Consider the following 22,621-nt stretch of genomic DNA (forward strand, 5'->3'; position numbering starts at 1 on the left):
GAATGGTGAATCCAGGTGAATGGTGAATCCAGGTGAATCCAGGTGAATGGTGAACCCAGGTGAATCCAGGTGAATGGTGAATCCAGGTGAATGGTGAATCCAGGTGAATGGTGAATCCAGGTGAATCCAGGTGAATGGTGAATCCAGGTGAATGGTGAACCCAGGTGAATCCAGGTGAATGGTGAATCCAGGTGAATGGTGAATCCAGGTGAATCCAGGTGAATCCAGGTGAATGGTGAATCCAGGTGAATGGTGAATCCAGGTGAATCCAGGTGAATGGTGAATCCAGGTGAATGGTGAACCCAGGTGAATCCAGGTAAATGGTGAATTTGAACAGACTGAGCTTTGGGACAATATGGTTCAGATCAGGTAAACGATCAAAAAAGAAAGAACAAGATTGCTTTGGCTGTTTGTGTGTCAGTCCCCATTCCCAGTTGTCTTCTTATTGCAATTGATAGTAGAGCGGATGTCAATGAACCTGACTGAGTGATGGAAACAAGGGTGACTGACCATTCCTGTGCTACCAATCTGAGGTAGATGAGGCTGAATCTGTCCCAAGAGGTAGCTAAGAGTTGAGGTCTATCTATGTGGAGATGGATTGAGTTGGCCCAGGAGGTAACTAAGATTATAGGTCTATCTATGTGGAGATGGTTTGAGTTGGCCCAGGAGGTAGCTAGGAGTATAGCTCTATCTATGTGGAGATGGTTTGAGTTGGCCCAGGAGGTAACTAAGATTATAGGTCTATCTATGTGGAGATGGATTGAGTTGGCCCAGGAGGTAGCTAAGAGTATAGGTCTATCTATGTGGAGATGGATTGAGTTGGCCCAGGAGGTAGCTAAGAGTATAGGTCTATCTATGTGGAGATGGTTTGAGTTGGCCCAGGAGGTAGCTAAGATTATAGGTCTATCTATGTGGAGATGGTTTGAGTTGGCCCAGGAGGTAGCTAAGATTATAGGTCTATCTATGTGGAGATGGTTTAAGTTGGCCCAGGAGGTCGCTAAGATTATAGGTCTATCTATGTGGAGATGGTTTGAGTTGGCCCAGGAGGTAGCTAAGATGTACAGCGTTTGGTAGAGGGAAAGTCTGGGAGGGATTGTGGAAGTAAAATAGATACTTTACTGTCCATTTGGTTAGAAATGTGGATCTGCTTGAGGTTGCTCAGTATGTGTCTGTGTGAGGAGGAGACTGATCAGACTGAAGGAAGGGGGTTTTATTGGACCAGAGGTAATACTAACAGGTGGCATCCGTCCATGGTGGATGTGGATCAGGATTGTTTCCACCTGTGGTGTCCTCCAGATCTCCTCTGGATCTGTGCCGGGTCTTCCGGAGAGCTGGAGGACTTGCTGGAGGACTTGCTGAGGGGGGAGGAACTGTCCTGAGAGGGCTGGGAGTGCCTGTTTCCCTGCCTGGGACTGGGGCTGTAGGAGGTGGTGGTGAAGGTAGAGGGGTACTGGTCCACAGTAGTGCGTCTTCCCTGAGTGGCTGTGGCAGGGCCGGGAGACAAGGGGCCGGGGGGGCGGTGAGGACAGTGGGCCACCATGTGCGTCGCGCTCTGGCAGTAGTGGCACTTCTTTGGCTGGGGCGGCAGGCCACACTCTTTGGCATGGTGGTCTAGTCCTCCACAGTTATAACATCTGAGACAGAGAGTGGAAAACCTTGTCACATTCCAATTCACAAACAAGACATTTCTTTCAACTTCAGGGCTTAAAGTGCATATTTATTCTGACTTTAAAGAATAAAACCTAGAACTTCTTATATGGGATATCGTTACATTTTCTCTAGAATGTAATGCATTATGGTACAAATCCTATTATAACATGCTTACTAGATTGGTTTAATTATATTTACCCAAAATCTGTTGGTCCAAATGTATCCTTTAGATGGCAGCATTTCACAATACACCATAGAATACGCCATAGAATACACCATAGAATACACCATAGAATACACCATAGAATACACCATAGAATACGCCATAGAATACACCATAGAATACACCATAGAAAACGCCATAGAATACACCATAGAATACACCATAGAATACACCATAGAATACACCATAGAATACACCATAGAATACACCAATACTGAACCTAACAGAAAACAGTTAAAGTGACCAATGCAAATACAATACTTCTCATATGTGGTCTCATCAAGAGATGACAAACCAAATAAATAGATCATTATTTTCCCTGATAAAATGTGCATTAATAGCAGTTGCCAACATGCTGATATGTATAGCTTACTGCCAAATGTATATAGAAATGAAGTATGTCTACAACAGGCCTAAGGCCTGCAATAAATAACCAAGACGCTGCTCACAGGCGGAAACAATGACAAGGCGATATACATTGATGACAAGGCGAAACAAAGCAGGGTTCCATACAGGGAACTAAGGTGTGTCACTCCAGCCTGTCACATGGTCTGTTTTACTGAATCAAATAGGAAGCTATTCAATTAACTGGTTAATATAAGAGCAAATCATACCAATTCATTTGCAATAGACGTGATCAGATCATAAACAGATAGGATCATTAGTTATCAGATCATAAACAGATAGGATCATTAGTTATCAGATCATAAACAGATAGGATCATTAGTTATCAAATCATAAACAGATAGGATCATTAGTTATCAGATCATAAACAGATAGGATCATTAGTTATCAGATCATAAACAGATAGGATCATTAGTGATCAGATCATAAACAGATAGGATCATTAGTTATCAGATCATAAACAGATAGGATCATTAGTTATCAGATCATAAACAGATAGGATCATTAGTGATCAGATCATAAACAGATAGGATCATTAGTGATCAGATCATAAACAGATAGGATCATTAGTGATCAGATCATAAACAGATAGGATCATTAGTTATCAGATCATAAACAGATAGGATCATTAGTTATCAGATCATAAACAGATAGGATCATTAGTGATCAGATCATAAACAGATAGGATCATTAGTGATCAGATCATAAACAGATAGGATCATTAGTTATCAGATCATAAACAGATAGGATCATTAGTGATCAGATCATAAACAGATAGGCTCATTACGACATTATTAACTTGCAGTCAGATGTTATACGGCTACATTTCAGGCCGGTCACCCAGTCAGATGTTATAAGGCTACATTTCAGGTCGGTCACCCAGTCAGATGTTATAAGGCTACATTTCAGGCCGGTCACCCAGTCAGATGTTATAAGGCTACATTTCAGGTCGGTCACCCAGTCAGATGTTGTAAGGCTACATTTCAGGTCGGTCACCCAGTCAGATGTTGTAAGGCTACATTTCAGGCCGGTCACCCAGTCAGATGTTATAAGGCTACATTTCAGGTCGGTCACCCAGTCAGATGTTGTAAGGCTACATTTCAGGTCGGTCACCCAGTCAGATGTTATACAACTACATTTCAGGTCGGTCACCCAGTCAGATGTTATACGGCTACATTTCAGGCCGGTCACCCAGTCAGATGTTATAAGGCTACATTTCAGGCCGGTCACCCAGTCAGATGTTATAAGGCTACATTTCAGGCCGGTCACCCAGTCAGATGTTATACGGCTACATTTCAGACCGGTCACCCAAAGAGTTACATATCGCAGCTTTAACTCTTTCAGATGGAAACAAAGAGTTTCGCATGACTGAGCTGGAGGCTTGCAGGGGGTCCCTCACGGTGGCATCTTCAATTAGAACATGCAAGGGGGGAGAGGGAAGGAGAGGAGAGGGGGAAGGGCATTGGAATTTAGGTTTCATCCAGGCTAGTTCGCTTGCTTGGGAGGTTACCTACCAATACCCACTCCTCCACTCCCCAACCCCCACCACATAGACTCCCATTCTAGCTGGTAAGAGTGAATAACCAGTTTTCACAAGAGAAGCTGCCATGCTGGTAGTAAAGGTTTCACAATTGTCGCTGAACCTATGTTTTTGTAAAATATCAATCACATAGGCAGGCACTGTTTAGACACATGGTTACATAGTTCACACAACGTTTATGTTGGCATCATTTCTAATACTCACACAGAACAACAAATCAGCTGAGGTTTGACTTTGAAGTAAACCAATAACTCAAGTGAAGAGAAAGTTGTTGGCACAATTTATTTGTAAATTCCAAAATGTTAAAATATTGTCAATGTTTATAAATATCGGGGAGCCAAGAGTTTAACAGTGTAACACTGTAATACATCAATCCATGAAATAAAAAATATAATAAACCAATATAAAGAATATAAAAAATCAATTCTGGTGGATGTACTAAAGGGAATGTAGTGTTTATAAAATGTTTTTAATCTGCCTATTTGGATCCAGCCAGAAGCTCTGTTACTGACCCAGAAAGGTCAGGGGTTAGAGGTCAACACACTGACCTCAACATATTTCTATTCCTTCTTTTGAAGAAAGATCCCTCTTACATTATAACAATGGGGAGGGAAATTAGGATGAAATGCCTATACAAAAATAAGTATACATTGTTAAATAAATGTGATAATTGATGTAGCATAGGCCTAACTCGGGTCATAAAATTAGTATCCACCATAACGCAACATGATGCAATATAACATCACCTAACATGATGAATAAAAGGGCAATCCTGTATAAAATAAAAAGCCTGTTTCTGACAATTCCTCTTCAGTCTAAAGTGATATTTGCTCTACATTACAACATTGCATCTGGATGGGAAACAGCTGTTAAAACAGAACCTCTACAAATGTGAACGTTTGACATAATGTAAATAATGCAGCAGGTATAGTCCACACAGAACCTCTGAATCATACACAGGTAAATACGAATATGCAGCTACTGCTAAATAGATTACATCAATGCACACATACACAGGCACACGCACAGGCATGTACGCACACACAAACACACACCACTAATGATCACGGCAGTACTACTCTGTTCCTTCCAACATCATCTGTTCTGTTGCCAGTCTCAGTCTCAATTCCCTCCCTGCAGCAGCAGGTCTTACCCACTCTATATTCACCCATAACAGAACATTGACTTGAAAGGAAAGTCTGTGCTAGTAATTCTATTTCTATGGTTCACTCACCGGTCTCCCTTTGGCTTCCATCTCTGCGGTGGGGCCGGGGGTTTGGGTTTCTGTCTCCTCTCACTGCCCGAGCAGGGGCCTCCCCCGGGGCCTGTGACTTGTACAGACTCCAGGCCCCTGGGGGACCACTGGAAGGTAAACTCTAGTGGCTCTCCCTCCTGCAGTCTGCGAAAGCCCTCCATGTGTAGTTTGCTCTGGGATAGAAGGAGGAGGATAGGACAGGGACAGGATAGGGAGAAGAAGTCACCGATTAGATTGGGATCTCATGGTCTAGTCACACACAGTAAAACCAAATCAACCCACCTCTCCATCTAGGTATCAAGCTCATATTCATCCATCTACATCACGTTTGATAACTTTCTACCATGTATCCAAATACGCGCTTGAGGATGACTTTTATGGCAAAGACAGACAGCCGTCATAATGACTGATCCCTACAGTGACTTGCTCCCTGCCATTCCCTGGTTCTGTCGCTGTGGACTGAGCAGATTGGTTCACTTCCTATACCAGAGGATTCAGATGGACCTTAGCACACTACAGCAGAACACTATACTTTCTTAATGCATTCCTCCTAGCGTAGCTGGGCGAGACAACCACATCTCACAGTCGTAGTGTGTCAAATAATATTCATTGCTTGATTGAGGTTCATGAGGAAAATAAATACATTTCATCCATCAAAGAAAAACACAATTGCCAAATAGAAAATACCATTTCACAATTATTTTATTATAAACATTTAAATAGTAGGTATATATAGTATATCAATGGTAATACTATTTATGTTTTATCAAATTATACACAGATGATTTAGGTTTTGAATATATTCAACATTTCCTAATAATCTCTCAATTAGAGCTTTATTCCTTTTCTTAAACAACTTTTCATAAACAACTTTTACTATTAACTTTTACTATTTTACATCAAATTACATTTTCATGGATCTTGTCCAAAATGAATGTTTACTAAATTAATTCATACATTTACAGCAACTGTTACCTCAACTACAGCCTTAATTAAGCCAACTTACCCCCAGTTCACAATACATAATAACTTTTTTCTAATACACAAAAGGAATAGTACTGATTAAAACAAATGATTTGACTTCTGTGAAAGTTGTTTACAGTAATGTAAATTATTGTATATCTGAACAACTGCAGTGACAAACCCCCCTCCCCTAAAAACAAATAACTCCATCTAGCAATGAATAAAAAAAAACGGAATAACTCATGAATCCTAATGAAACCACATGCAACGAAACTTAACCCTTTACAGAGGCCAACAACTAATCTAGCCCATATTTCTCGAGTCACTCGTAGTCACCGATTTGCATTTCAACAGAAGTCAAAGCATAGGTTCAGGATTCTCTGCTCCAGACACCTCGTCCTCCTCCTGACATATCTGAGCCATCAGCCCTCAGCCCAGGCCAGCTCTCTGTTAGCCCAGGTCAGCTCTCTGTTAGCCCAGGCCAGCTCTCTGTTAGCCCTGCTGGAGCCACCTAAACTCTGGGCTACCACAGACCAACCCAGCACAGCAGCCTCGTCCTCCTCCTGACATATCTGAGCCATCAGCCCTCAGCCCAGGCCAGCTCTCTGTTAGCCCAGGCCAGCTCTCTGTTAGCCCAGGCCAGCTCTCTGTTAGCCCAGGCCAGCTCTCTGTTAGCCCAGGCCAACTCTCTGTTAGCCCAGGCCAGCTCTCTGTTAGCCCTGCTGGAGCCACCTAAACTCTGGGCTACCACAGACCAACCCAGCACAGCAGCCATTTTGCCTGTTTTCGGTTGGGGGAGGGTGTAAGTTGGCCTGGAGAATTTGGGAATGAAAACGGGCATAGAAGAGAAGGGAAAGAGAAAACGAGAGCAAGGAGACAGAGCAAGGGTACGGGGTATATACAGTACTTTCATTTCATTTCTCCAGCACATGGTCTGTTTACTAGCTCTTCCAATAGTGGATGAAGCTTTTGCCACTGGAAGGCTTGATTTAGAGAAACGTGATATGAATGAGAGGGTTGGAGAGGCCAGATATGATGAATAAATGACAAAACCCCAGAGTTCAGGCTGGATTAGGCTTCAGCAAGTTTAACTCCTGAATATACCTCAGGCGTTTGTTGAGCTACAACTGTTTCATCGTCAACAGATCACAACTAATTCCCAGTTTAAAGAGAGAAGTTCCCCCACTTGAAGCAGTTCTTCAGGTCATTCTACAAAGCCATATGCGGTCTCTCCACAGTCCTCTCTACAGAAGCCTCCTGTTAGTCATTTGTTAGTCACATTCAAGCTATGCAAGGAAACCTACAGTATATCAATCCACGCAACTTTGTGAAACATTCCCAGAAATCAGTCTCAGATTCATGCACCAAATATTTCCCAGTTAAAATTAATCTGAATTGTAATTGAAGAGTGAGTAAATCATTCATTGCAGTGGTCTCAAAAGTCTGTGGAGACAGTGATTCAACATCAAACAGAAGCAGTGGTCAAAAGCACACAAACAGATAACATACTGCAACTGCATTGCTCCAACAGTGTTGGTTAGCAGTTAGATGCACTGCCGTCATATGCATTTCATCAGCTGGCCATAGAAACCAGTCTTCTCTACAATCAGTCCCTCTATCAATAGATGACTTGCTGTAAGGAGGAAGTCACGTGAACACAAGTGGGTATCTTTTTTTTCCCTTCTCCCCTTTCTGAGGGAACAAAACACCAGGAAGAAACAAAGACTGGTATTAGCCTAGCCCTGGAAGGAAGGAGGAGCCTGCCAAACACAGTGAGATGAGATGGACTGATGGGCAGTCATAACCAAGGATCCACTCCAGCCAGTCTCCCATCACATCATACACTATGTCCCCCACCACACCACTCCCCAAGCCTATGCTGCCCAAGTAAATCCTACTACATTTACATCTGAGTCATTTAGCAGACGCTCTTGCACCGAGCAACTTACAGTAGTAGTGAGTGCAATACGTTTTCGCACTGGTCCCCTGTGGGAATCTAACCCACAACCCTGGCCTTGCAAGGGCCATTCTCTACCAATTGAGCCACACAGATTTGGGACTAGGCAAGCTAAATCAAGACTAGGCAAGCTAAATCAAGCACACCTAAAATGTGGCAATATTTGGGTGGATTTGGTGGAATTCGGGCTCTAATTAGGCTGTAAAGTGTCAATGGAATCTTGCAACATGGCACGGGATGGTGAAGGAAAGCAGTGCTATAACATACACAGCCCAAAGCCCACACGAGTGAAATAATGTCCAACATCTAAACCTGGTTGTGAGGTTGGCCTATAAGCACACGGTTAACCTGACAACCACCATGCATGCACCACCTATCTTTTCTTTGGCTTAAAAAAACCCTCCTATAGAGAGCCCCTTTCCCCCGTCTTCTGGGTCTATAAAACATGACGAGTAATATCTATCAATCACCCATTTTTACAATGCAAAATGATTTTACTATAACAATAATTTCCCAAATGTTAATTATTTCCTGTAGTCCTACAGACATCTCAAATAACAGCTCATTCACGAGGACTCAGAATCTATGATTCTCCTGATGCTACATCTTAGGTGTTACAATGTTACAACTGCCCCTCAACAATGTCTGGTTGATATAAAAACTATCCAATAGCCTGCACTGTGTGGTCACTTCGTATAGGAGTGGGACAATGTGTATCCAACTCCTGTAGACATGAGGGTTCAGCTTGACTATCTATCAGCTGATTATTTGTATCCATAGATGGTTCAACTTAACTTACTTGGTGAACAAATACATCCATAGGAGGATCTACGGGAGTTCCCCCACGACTAGTCATGGATATAAACCCGAAGCCCATCCGCACATTGAACCACTTGCAGTGGCCTGCGCCGTGCATGGACTGTTGCTGCCCACCCTGCAAGGATCCTGGCTCCTCTCCTCTATCGCCACCTTTGCCCACCCCTCCTGAAAGCAAGTCGAGAATACAATGTTAAAACATAAATAAAATCACTTCCCATGTTTTTCAGTAAAACTTATTTGTGCAAATCATTCCGCTTCTGAAATGTATTCTGTCCTGTACACAATTCATATGCAAAGTATTTATTTTCCAGAGCGGGTAACCAACTCATAAAGAACATATACAAAAACGTTATTTACATGATTTGTCAGCAGATGGAATTTGCTTGCAGTTGCTTTGCTTTGATGGCTATCTGATAAATAGCCATCATAGGCTACTTCAACAAGGATACTGAAGTGTTTATATATCAGCTATGAACTTCCATCTGCACGTGCGTCACTTTTAATTTTCTAACAACAAAGGTGAAATAACTTTGTATTTGACGCAAAGGACAGGTGTCCATTGTCACCCATAAAGCTCTGCAAAAAGCGCACAAAAAAACTCGAAGTATATAGCAAACGCCGTGGGCGGTAGGCTACATAACACAACATCTTGGAAATAGATACCCAACAACATCTCCGAGGCTAGTCAGTCCCCTCTCCTTTCCCAGGAAAGAGGGACGCCAGAGAGATCTAAGCAGAGCTACATAGAATATAGAATAACCTTCGTCCATGTTTCCCTGCCAAGTTTCCGCTCCAAACTTCGTTGATATAAACTCTGCTGGTCTTGATATTGTTTATTCTTCTGCGTCAGTCGAATATTCTGATTCAAGCGACCATACTTTAGAGTGCATGATCCAACGTGCGTTCCCCCATAGAGTTTCAGCATATTCTTCTATGGATTTCTCTTTCTCTGTTCACGTGACTCTGTCAATTTACATGCTTTCTGGCTACTATTTTGTTTGGTCGGTGCAAACCGGGATCTTTAGGACGTCCCTAACCAATTGAAGTTGACATGTAAAATGGTTAAGGTAATGGTTAAGGATAGGGGTTACTGAGGGTTATGCTTAAAGTAAAGGTAGGGGTTAAGATTAGGGTAGGGTTTAGGGTATGGACGTCCCAAGGATACCGGATAGCACTGCCATTTTTTTCTCCTCGAATCCAGGCAAAATAGTTCATTCTGAGCACAGAGATAACCAATCGTCGTTCCACAAACCGAACATCAACATATTTGTGTTGACTTTTCAAAACATAAGTAAGTGACACGCAAATGCTTGAGATGTCATTTCATGCCAATAATAACCTGAATGAGTAGCCTAATTTATGTATGGAATATGTTAAATATATAGGCATATCCTTAAGTCATGATATTTACAGTACCAGTCAAAAGTTTGGACACACCTACTCATTTAACGGTTTTTCTTAATTTTTTGTACTATTTTCTACATTGTAGAATAACATTGAAGACATCAAAACTATGAAGTAACACACATGGAATCATGTAGTAACCAAAAAAAAGTGTTAAACAAATCAAAATATATTTGATATTTGATCAAGGAGAGTAATGCATCAGATGACTTGGCCTCCACAATCACCCAACCTCAACCCATTTGAGATGGTTTGGGATGAGTTGGGCCGCAGAGTGAAGGAAAAGCAGCCAACAAGTGCTCATCATATGTGGGAACTCCTTCAAGACTGTTGGAAAAGCATTCCAGGTGAAGCTGGTTGAGAGAATGCCAAGAGTGTGCAAAGCTGTCATCAAGGCAAAGGGTGGCTACTTTGAAGAATCTCAAAGATAAAATACATTTAGGTTACTACATGATTTTATATGTGTTATTTCATAGTTTTGATGTCCTCATTATTATTCTAAAATGTAGAAAACAGTAAAAATAAAGAAAAACCCTTGAATGACACAACATCAAAATCACAATAAAAATGAATTATTGGCTTTATTCTTGAATATAACTAATATGGGCATGGGTGACACTCCAATTAACATTTAAAAAAGCCTTTTAGGGAATTGAAATTGCTGTGTCCAAACCTTTAACTGGTACTGTATATATCAATTAAAACTGTGATCACATTTTAACTACAATGTAACTATTGCACTGAATTAGGCTACTTCGTTATTATCTGTTCAAAATGAATCTCTCTGTAACTGTGACATGTCACACATATGCCTATCCTTCTTGAAATGTTTATGTGAGTAGACTAGACACAGGGTTGATTTATGTGATAGAATAATAACTCATTAAGATAGGGTATCTGTATCGAGGTCTGAAACATGGTGGCTGACATGAACCAATTTGGTGGGCACAGTCTTTCCGGGGATGGACAAATCATTAGCCTAACTACTTTGTCAGACACCAAAAATATATATTTATGAGCACCTCAGCCACAATGTTTGGGGCATGAAATAAACCTATTTTCACAGGTATCACAGTTGTCTCACAAAGACAAGCCAACACTACTCTCAACTGTCTTTTAATGTGTATTATTATCTATATTATTATTATTATTATTATTATTATTATTATTGTTATCACTGTGTTATTGGGAAAGAGCTCTAAAGGGAAGAATGTCACTCTACTGTTTTACACCTGTGCACGTGACGAATAAACGTTGAAACTTGAAACTCACCAGGTAAAGTGAGTTTAGGCTATTTATCACAAAATATGGAAATCCGTATTACTTAAAAGCTAATCTGTGTTGACATGTATGAGGCAACAACAGATTGGCCTAAATATATATCTAACGCGTAAAAGGAAACTAAGGACAAAACATGAACGCATAGATCATACAGGCATGACCTGACATTCATGTGCTGTTGACATTCCTGTGCTGTTCTCGTCCGTAGGTTATCATTTTTAGCAAAACCCATGTACAGATAAAGTTAGCAGAAATATCTCACTGATAGGAGTATGTGTTCCTTGCATGGTACACATTTAACAGGCCACATAAAGGACATTTGTGCGTACTAATATTAACAACTCTAAGACATGTAGAAAACTACAATTGAACTGTTTAAACTACAATGTAAAGTGTAAATATATCAGAATCAGTTTGTACACATTATATTTAGATCGAATGTCTCTCTTTTTTAACAGCTTTGTGGAAAAAACATGCGTAAAATGGGCTCTACATCCATATAGTCTTTGCGCAAATGTCGATTGTATTGCCTAATCTTGTAAACACTTTCCGAGAATCTGAGATCCTTTCGGAGTGATATTGGGGTACTAATGATGGATGTGTGGTGATAATCATTAGCTAAAAACCCCCATGCAAAGTGAGTGGCTGGGAGGGGCCCGGGCATTGATGGAATGCATGTTTGTAAACTATTGTTCGTTCTCTGAGGCTACCGCTTTGCTAAACTGTTGAGCTCAACGAGGTTATATTTTAGGCTTTAAATCTTTAGTCCATCAAATTTTGAAATACACAATTGTGCCCGATATCAGATTATGGAGATTACATTTTTTATGTTGAAACACATTAAAGGGAAATTAAATATTGGACAATGAATCTAGTTAAACGATATGGTAGAATAACTAAGTCTCAAACATACTGAACAAAAATATAAACTCAACATGTGAAGTGTTGGTCCCATGTTTCATAATCTAAAATAAAAGATCCCAGAAATGTTCCATAGGAACAAAAAACGTAGCTAAATTTCTTGGCACAATTTTTTTACAGCCCTTTTAGTGAGCATTTCTCCTTTGCCAAGATAATTCATCCACCTTTCAGGTGTGGCATATTAAACAGCATGATCATTACACAGGTGCACCTTGTACTGAGGCCAATAAAAGGCCATTCTAAAATTACACAACACAATGCCTCTGATATCTCAAGTTTTGAGGGAGCGTGCAGTTGGAATGCCACCAGAGCTGTTTCCAGAGAATTTAATGTCGTTTTAGAGAACAGACCACGTCTAACCACGCCAGCCCAGGACCTCCACATCCAACTTCTTCACTAGCAGGATAGTATGAGACCAGCCACCTTGACAGCTGATGGAACTGTGGGTTTGCACAACCAAGAATTTCTGCACAAACTGTCAGAAACCTCAGGGATCTAATCTGAGTGCTCGTCATCCTCACCAGGGTCTTGACCTGCAGTTCGGCATCGTAACCAACTTCAGTGGGCAAATGCTCACCTTCGATGGCTACTGGCACACGGGAGATGTGTGTTCTTCACAGATGAATCCCGGTTTCAAATGTACCAGGCAGATGGCAGTGTATGGCGTTGTGTGGGCGAGCGGTTTGCTGATGTCAACGTTGTGAACAGAGTTCCCCATGGTGGCGATGGGGTTATGGTATGGGCAAGCATAAGCTGCGGACAACTAACACAATTGCATTTTATCGATGGCAATTTGAATGCACACAGACACCGTGACGAGATCCTGAGGTCCATTGTCGTGCCATTAATCCGCCGCCATCATCTCATGTTTCAGTATGATAATGCACGGCCCCATGTCGCAAGGATCTGTACACAATTCCTGGAAGCTGAAAATCTCCCAGTTCTTCCAATGACTGCATACTCACCAGACATGTCACCCATTGAGCATGTTTGGGATGCTCTTGTTCGACATGTACGGCAGCGTGTTCCAGTTCCCACTAATATCCAGCAACTTCGCAGAGCCATTGAAGAGGAGTGGGACAACATTCAACAGGTCACAATCAACAGTCTGATCAACTCTACAAAGGAGATGTGTCACACACACACACACACACACACACACACACACACACACACACACACACACACACACACACACACACACACACACACACACACACACACACACACACACACACACACACACACACACACACACACACACACACACAATAGTATTTAGCTTACATTTCTCACATTTTAGGCATCCAGCTGAGGCCTTGGATGGATCATGTAAAAGCAGCTTTTATTGGATTGGACTGGATTGAGTTACACTACCCATATAAAGACGTACTTATCGCATGCATAATAATTTTAACAGTTTCCTATTTCAGAATAATCCAAGGCATGTTGACCGTGACTCACTTACTTAAGGTTGTCCCCTGCGAGGTCATACCCCTGGATATCTGTGAAGAAGAGCAGGGATGTTTGTTAATTAGACCCAGAATGCATCGAGGATGTCTCGCGTCTAGACTACACATTAGCCTCCTGCATTTGGGACATCATTGAAGAGGGTGCACTTTCATAACCAGTTGTTGAATGCCCAAGATAACCTAAAGTAAATGTTTGAACTGTATGAAATGTGGAAAAAGACAGATTCCACCATTTCCCATTCATATCAACTATAGCATATAATAAATTACTCCCCCAAGTGTAACCTAGGGAAATTGACCATGGATTATTTAAAAATATATATTGTACAATTCAATAAGGCTGAACGCCATCTAGTTCCCGGAGTCGGAAACCCTTAATCAAGCTATGGAGGTAGCGGTCTGGCAAGGGTTAACATCTCAGCTCAGCGACTGGAGTCGGGAGAGTTTGGCCACAGAGTTTCTAAACCCAGAGGCGCAACATCGCAAGACTACTGGGAACACTTGCGAAACAGACCAAACAGACCAGGCCAATGAGTCAATGAACTAAGTAAAAAATGATTCCTTAGTTGTTAGTTTTCTCAAAATCTACAAAGGTACAACCTAGATTCGAGCGAATATTTTCAATAAACAAATGTCATTACTCCAAACTTGTGAAAGTGACAAACTGATAGGATTTCATTTTTCTTCAAAAACATCCTATATCGAAGGAGTGCCGTTGATTTGACGGCCGGCGCAAGATGACCATTAGACATGTTTCTAAGCATGCACTTGGCGAGCCAACGTCTCCATGACATCGCTTAAATTGGAGAAGCAATTTTAGCCCATCTTCATACTGTACTGCCTTTGGTTTTACAGCTGTTTTGCCTATTACCTCACCATCTCTATCTTCGGAATAACAAACTGGATGCTAAAAAATTGCATTGATTAAAAAGCCCATAAGAACATGAAATAAATGTAATATTTTTCATTATAGTTACATAATCTCCCCTTTGGCTCATTTGACCCCCTCCAGTCTCTGCATTGCCTGGTCCAAAATCAAAGCATACTTGCATAACGTTTATGGTTAATTAATTGCTGAACATTAGGCAAGAGGAAGAAGTGGGGAACACATATGCATCCATTTAGCTTACCGATTCTTCACCACTGCCTAGAACATAGCAACTGATGGAAAGACTATCAGTTCCTGAGGAAGGATGGAGAGGGTAGTTTGTATCGATACTAGTCTTGGTAAGCTGTTTGCCGCTACCAGCTGTATGGGGGGTAATTCATGCCAGAATTAAGCCTCATGAAGCTACTGATACCTCTCACCAAGTCACCTAACGTCTTCCTAGCTCCATAAAATAACAGCATGAATTTACATGGACTGTCAATGGAGACAAGTTTGTTTCTAAGGCGTCAAACTGCCGACGCGTTCACGTCACGTGACACGTACACGTCATGTAGTCGCAGTGTTCACATTGCGTAACGTGTCACTGACATGTCACGTGCCAGTTGGCGTGTAAGTTTATTATGAATGATCTTACCGTGAACGCCTTAAAAACATCTACATGTGTTACGCGTTGTGTTAGTTTAAGTGTCAGTTTAGTTCATCAATTTAATTTGTCGATTTAGCTAAAATAGGCCTATCTTCTCAATGCAAGAATTATTAGGCTTGTTGATATCGCAGCCACCATTATTGTGTAGATATGCCTATTTCTCGCATCAATACAAACTCAAGGGCTTCTTGGTAAGCTAGTGGTTAGAGTGTTGGGCCAGTAATCTTAAGGTTGCTAGACCAAATCCTAAAGCCGACACGATAAACTTTTTTTTGTCATTTTGCCCGAGCAAGGCAGTTAACCCACTGTTCCTCAGGCGACCAATACGTGGATTTCGAGTAAGGCAGCCCCCCACACCTCTCTGATTCAGAGGTTGAATGCATTGTTGTACAACTGACTAGGTATCCCCTTTTCCTTTCCTTTGTTAGGGGTAGTCTAGGTCTCTAGTGGCACATTCAAAACAACCCCCCCCCCTTTTTGTTCAGGGACACATTATTCAATTTCTGTTAGTCACATGTCTGTGGAACTTGTTTAGTTTATGTCCCAGTTGTTGAATCTTGTTATGTCCAGGCGCTGCTGCCATCTTTGTTCTGAGTGTTTGCAGTGCCAGTGTTTTTAGCTAATCTATGCAGCTCACATTATGTGCCCAGTATGATAGTTTTCTTGCTCTTTCTTAGCAGATAATGACAACTTGACAATAACAGTAGCTGATGTAATGAAAAGTTGGAGGGTGGTTGATAATGGAGAACATCAGGTGGGTCCATGTCTGGGTGTTAGGCAGAACCACTAGGTCCTGGAGAACAGGAGCAGAGTAAAGGGAACAGGGTAGGAAACAGACATAAAAAAGCAAACACACAGGTTCAATTATTATCAGGTATGTAAAAATACAGTTATTGAATGATTTAATTTAAATGTTTGATTAGACATGCAATAATGTTAATGGCAGACAGAAAATATACCTGTCTAATTTTTTTATGTCAGTGGGGTTGGTAAGGGATGGTCCCTGGAAAAGATAAAGATGAGTTGTGAGAAACTCCAGGGTGGTGTTATGACCACTGGAGTCATACACCTTAACAGTACCTACCTGGTTGTGACGGTTACTTAACGTGACCCAGTGGTTAGCCTTGAGATTGACTTTTGGGAGAAACCCCTGTGCCAGTGTTGGTACTGGCGAAGCTGCCCACCACTAAGCAGCAAATGTAAATAGTTATCATCTGAGATTTTTATATTCACCTTAACGGATGTTGACCCCAGCTAGGAGCGAAAGAGCACCAAGCTTTCCCAGGTCTCAACTTCCTTTCGTCCTTCTTCCAAGCCAAGTTATTCACCCAGATGTCGAAGCACTAGGTCCCCTTGATTCTTCTCAGGTGGCTCTCCTTCTCATGCACCCTGTCCATGTTCAGTCTCACCTTGATTGATAATAGAAATAAATGCAATTATATTTCATATTATTACAAATACATCTTATATACAGTACATCAAAAATAAATGAGGACCAAGGCACTCTTCATATAATTAATTAAAATGCCTTCATTAGCATTGCATGTTCAATAGAAACAACGTTTTTTTTAAACAACGCGTTTCGGCTGCACGGTTGGAGTCATTAAAACTCGTTTTTCAACCACTCCACAAAGTTCTTGTTAACAAACTATAGTTTTGGCAAGTCGATTAGGACATCTACTATGTGCATGACCAAAGTAATTTTTCCAACAATTGTTTACAGACAGATTATTTCACTTATAATTCACTGTATTACAATTCCAGTGGGTCAGAAGTTTACATACACTAAGTTTATTGGGCCTTTTAAACAGCTTGGAAAATTCCATAAAATGATGTCATGGCTTTAGTAGCTTCTGATAGGTTAATTGACATAATTTGAGTCAATTGGAGGTGTACCTGTGGATGTATTTCAAGGCCTACCTTCAAACTCAGTGATTCTTTGCTTGACATCATGGGAATATCAAAAGAAATCATCCAAGACCTCATAAAAAAACTATAGACCTACACAAGTCTGATTCATCCTTGGGAGCAATTTCCAAATGCCTGAAGGTACCGCGTTCATCTGTACAAACAACAGTACGCAAGTATAAACACCATGGGACCACGCAGCCGTCATACTGCTCAGGAAGGAGACGCGTTCTGTCTCCTAGAGATGAACGTACTTTGGTGCGAAAAGTGCAAATCATTCCCAGAACAACAGCCCAGGACATTGTGAAGATGCTAGAGGAAACCGGTACAAAAGTATCTATATCCACAGTAAAACGAGTCCTATATCGACATAACCTGAAAGGCCGCTCTGCAAGGAAGAAGCCACTGCTCCAAAACCGCCATAAAAAAAGCCAGACTACGGTTTGCAACTGCACATAAGATCGTACTTTTTGGAGAAATGTCCTCTGGTCAATGAAACAAAAACAGAACTGTTTGGCCATAATGACCATCGTTATGTTTTGTGGAAAAAGTGTGAGGCTTGCAAGCTGAAGAATACCATCCCAACCGTGAAGCACGGGGGTGGCAGCATCATGTTGTGGGGGTGCTTTGCTGCAGCTTCACAAAATAGATGGCATCATGAGGTAGGAAAATCATGTGGATATATTGAAACAACTTCTCAAGACATCAGTCAGGAAGTTAAAGCTTGGTTGCAAATGGGTCTTCCAAATGGACAATGACCCCAAACATACTTCAAAAGTTGTGGCAAAATGACTTAAGGACAACAAAGTCAAGGTATTAGAGTGGCCATCACAAACCTCACTGACCTCAATCCTATAGATAATTTGTGGGCAGAACTGTGAAAAGTGTGTGCGAGCAAGGAGGCCTACAAACCTGACTCAGTTGCAGCAGCTAGGTCAGGAGGAATGGACCAAAATTCACCCAACTTATTGTGGGAAGCTTGTGGAGGCTACCCAAAATGTTTGAAGGCCTTTTAAAGGCAATGTTACCAAATACTAATTGAGTGTATGTAAACTTCTGACACACTGGGAATGTGATGAAAGAAATAAAACCTGAAATAAAGAATTCTCTCTATTATTCTGACATTTTACATTCTTAAAATAAAGTGGTGATCCTAACTGACCTAAGACTGGGACTTTTTACTCTGATTAAATGTCAGGAATTGTGAAAAACTGAGTTTAAATGTATTTGGCTAAGGTGTATGTAAAATTCTGACTTCAACTGTATATCTTGGAAGGCCAGAAAATAAATTAACAGCGAACAATCAGTTTTACCTGGTCAAAAACCTCCACATCCTTCTCAGTCCGTGCCTGAAGGTGGTCTTCGAAGGCGTTCTGATCTGGTTCGTCAAAAACCTCCACATCCTTCTCAGTCCGTGCCTGAAGGTGGTCTTCGAAGGCGTTCTGATCTGGTTCGTCAAAAACCTCCACATCCTTCTCAGTCCGTGCCTGAAGGTGGTCTTCGAAGGCGTTCTGATCTGGTTCGACAAAAACCTCCACATCCTTCTCAGTCCGTGCCTGAAGGTGGTCTTCGAAGGCGTTCTGATCTGGTTCGACAAAAACCTCCACATCCTTCTCAGTCCGTGCCTGAAGGTGGTCTTCGAAGGCGTTCTGATCTGGTTCGACAAAAACCTCCACATCCTTCTCAGTCCGTGCCTGAAGGTGGTCTTCGAAGGCGTTCTGATCTGGTTCGACAAAAACCTCCACATCCTTCTCAGTCCGTGCCTGAAGGTGGTCTTCGAAGGCATTCTGATCTGGTTCAACAAATACCACCACATCAGGTGGAGTATCAGTGACCTCAAAGTACATTATACAAAACAGCAAAAGAAAAACACAAGTCAATCAAAAAAATTATACTTCATAATGTCATATACAAGTGCATTGTTTACGTTAGTTAAATGCTACGGGTCCCTGCCATATAGCAGGCTATAGAGAGATTACTCTGGAGGCCTGGACACAGCTGTGTTGTGTGTAAAGATAATTACCTTCAGATTGTCCTTCCATCATTCCAGGTACCCGTCAAGGGATTGCCCGTGGCAGTCCCGTTGGTCTGTTCATCCAAACGTGGAGCACCATACATCTACACATTGTATATAAAACTCACTGTACTATCAGTGTCAATTTCGGGGGAAAAAACCCTCTAAATTATTTGACGCCTATGCGAAACAATGCTATGGTGACCTTCCTGGTCACTTCCCTCAAGTCAGCGAGTCAACACAGGAAGGAGTAATGGATGGATAGTTCATTTATTTCCGAAGCTGCAATCATGGGACACACACAGTATGGATGAAGGATGAGTAGTCTGCGGGATATAAATAGCACTCCCACAGCAATTCTCCATAGATCTGTTCTATAATATACTAACAAAAGAACAATTGAAATGTCTACCAAAGTCATTGTGATCGTATAGTGCATTTAACAATTTCTAATAATTCCTAATTTACCATACTAAAAATATATTCTTATCTCATATTCACAACCTCAGAATTAACTATCATCCATTTTAGTATTCAAACTTTGTCAAATGAACCTGAAATTACTCAACGTCACCCTCTTGTGGCGAATAAATATAATACACCTAGAATGTACCACATATTTTCCTGAACTAACAAATCCAGGCTAATACGCTGCTTGCTGGTGCTCATAAATGAATAAAACATGTACTTTATACATTTGTCATAAATGACCTGCAATCATGGGACAAACAGTATGGATGAATGATGAATAGTCGACGGGATATAAATAGCACTCCTAAAGAAGATGCAAGTTAGCTAGAATAAAACACACATGGCAAACTGAGATTCGGCAAATAACATATATAATATACAAAGTGAAATAAACAATAAAAATGAACAGTAAACATTACACTCACAGAAGTTCCAAAATAATTAAAACATTACAAATGTCATATGTATATAAACAGTGTACAATGTACAACTGGTTAAAGTACAAAAAGGAAAATAAATGGGTTGTATTTACAATGGTGTTTGTTCTTCACTGGTTCACCTTTTCTTGTGGCATCAGGTCACAAATCTTGCTGCAGTTAGTTTATCAAAATTGTTTGTTTTTTTCGAATTCTTTGTGGATCTGTGTAATTTGAGGAAAATATGTGTCTCTAATATGGTCATACATTGAGCAGGAGGTTAGGATGTGCAGCTCAGTTTCCACCTCATTTTGTGGGCAGAGTGCACATAGCCTGTCTTCTTTGGAGAGCCAGGTCTGCCTATGGGGGCCTTTCTCAATAGCAAGGCTATGCTCACTGAGTCTGTACATAGTCAAAGCTTTCCTTAAGTTTGGGTCAGTCACAGTGGTCAGGTATTCTACCACTGTGTACTCTCTGTTTAGGGCCAAATAGCGTTCTAGTTTGCTCTGTTTTTTTGTTAATTCTTTCCAATGTGTCAAGTAATTATCTTTTTGTTTTCTCATGATTTGGTTGGGTCTAATTGTGTTGCTGTCCTGGGGATCTGTGGGGTGTGTTTGTGTTTGTGAACTGAGCCCCAGGACCAGTTTGCTTAAGGGACTCTTCTCCAGGTTCATCTCTCTGTAGGTGGTGGCTTTGTTATGGAAGGTTTGGTAATCGCTTCCTTTTAGGTGGTTATAGAATTTAACGTCTCTTTTCTGGATTTCTGCTCTGCATGCATTATTTGGTGTTCTACGTTGTACACTGAGGATATTTTTGCAGAATTCTGCACGCAGAGTCTCCATTTGGTGTTTGTCCCATTTTGTGAATTCTTGGTTGGTGAGCAGACCCCAGACCTCACAACCATAAAGGGCAATGGGTTCTATAACTGATTCAAGTATTTTCAGCCAGATCCTAATTTGGTATGTCGAATTTTATGTTCCTTTTGATGGCATAGAATGGTAGTCTTTAATAGTTGATTTTAAGATTTGTATTTGATCATGTATATGTTTTTGCTGTTTGTTCTTCGTTATAGAGCCAAAAAGATTGGATAGAAAATTCTTCATGTTGTTTTTAATATTTTCCAATTTTCCCAGAAGTGGTTAGTCTATGGATTCTTCAATTTCATTGAGCTGATTTCTGACGTGCTGTTCCTTCTTTTTCCGTAGTGTATTTCTGTATGGTTTTAGTGATTCACCATAGTGAAGGCGTAGACTCAGGTTTTCTGGGTCTCTATATTTTTGGTTGGACAGGTTTCTCAATTTCTTTCTTAGATTTTTGCATTCTTCATCAAACCATTTGACATTGTTGTTAATTTTCTTCGGTTTTCTATTTGAGATTTTTAGATTTGATAGGCAAGCTGACACCTTCACCATTACAGTGGAACGTTTTGGAACGTTTTATCCAGGAAGTTGTCTAAAAGGGATTAAATTTGTTGTTGCCTAATTGTTTTCTGGTAGGTTTCCAAACTACATTCCTTCCATCTGTAGAATTTCTTAATTTTACTCAGTTCCTTCGTCTTGGATGCCTCATGATTGAGTATTGCTTTGTTCAAGTAGACTGTGGTTTTGCTGTGGTCTGATAGGGGTGTCAGTGGGCTGACTGTGAATGCTCTGAGAGACTCTTGGTTGAGGTCAGTGATAAAGTAGTCTACAGTACTACTGCCAAGAGATGAGCTGTAGGTGTACCTACCATAAGAGTCTCCTCGAAGCCTACTACTGACTATGTACATACCCTGCATGTGACAGAGCTGCAGGAGTTGTGATCCATTTTTGTTGGTTATGTTGTCATAGTTGTGCCTAGGGGGGCATATGGGTGAGGGAATGCTGTCACCTCCAGGCAGGTGTTTGTCCCCCTGTGTGCTGAGGGTGTCAGGTTCTTGTCCGGTTCTGGAATTTAGGTCGCCACAGACTAGTACATGTCCCTGGGCCTTGAAATGATTGATTTCCCCCTCCAGGATGGAGAAGCTGTCTTCATTAAAGTATGAGGATTCTAGTGGGGGGATATAGGTAACACACAGGAGGATATTTTTCTCTGTTAAGATAATTTCCTTTTGCATTTCTAGCCAAATGTAAAATGTTCCTATTTTGATTAATTTAATGGAGTGAGTTAGGTCTGCTCTATACCTAATCCCGAAGGTCTGGGGGGGGTGTCTCGCTGGTCTGGGCGGGGTGTGTATTGATCTGTTGCTCCTGTGTGAAGTGTTGGGGATACGTTCGAGAGCGATGTCCTTTAGAGTCCAGGCGATGGTGGGCACTGCTGTCTTGTATAGGTGGACCTGGTCATAGAGGCTGTTCAAGTCCAGGGTGGAGTGGTGGGCCAGGAAAACATTTGATTTTGAGGCACAGTCA

At 41.2% G+C, this 22,621-nt stretch overlaps 1 protein-coding gene across 1 annotated transcript; it reads right to left on the minus strand.

Moving 5' to 3' along the window:
• Window positions 1–1,264: 1,264 nt before the first annotated feature.
• LOC139385141 (protein lin-28 homolog B-like) lies at window positions 1,265–19,180 on the minus strand. Its single transcript, XM_071130221.1, has 4 exons — window positions 18,647–19,180; window positions 8,793–8,981; window positions 5,053–5,246; window positions 1,265–1,634 (listed from the first exon to the last, which is right to left on the minus strand). Exons 1-4 carry the CDS (start codon window positions 19,178–19,180, stop codon window positions 1,265–1,267), a joined length of 1,287 nt encoding a protein of 428 aa, XP_070986322.1.
• Window positions 19,181–22,621: the final 3,441 nt, after the last annotated feature.

Source organism: Oncorhynchus clarkii, chromosome 3 (genome assembly GCF_045791955.1).
Source record: "Oncorhynchus clarkii lewisi isolate Uvic-CL-2024 chromosome 3, UVic_Ocla_1.0, whole genome shotgun sequence".
Classification (NCBI taxonomy): domain Eukaryota; kingdom Metazoa; phylum Chordata; class Actinopteri; order Salmoniformes; family Salmonidae; genus Oncorhynchus; species Oncorhynchus clarkii.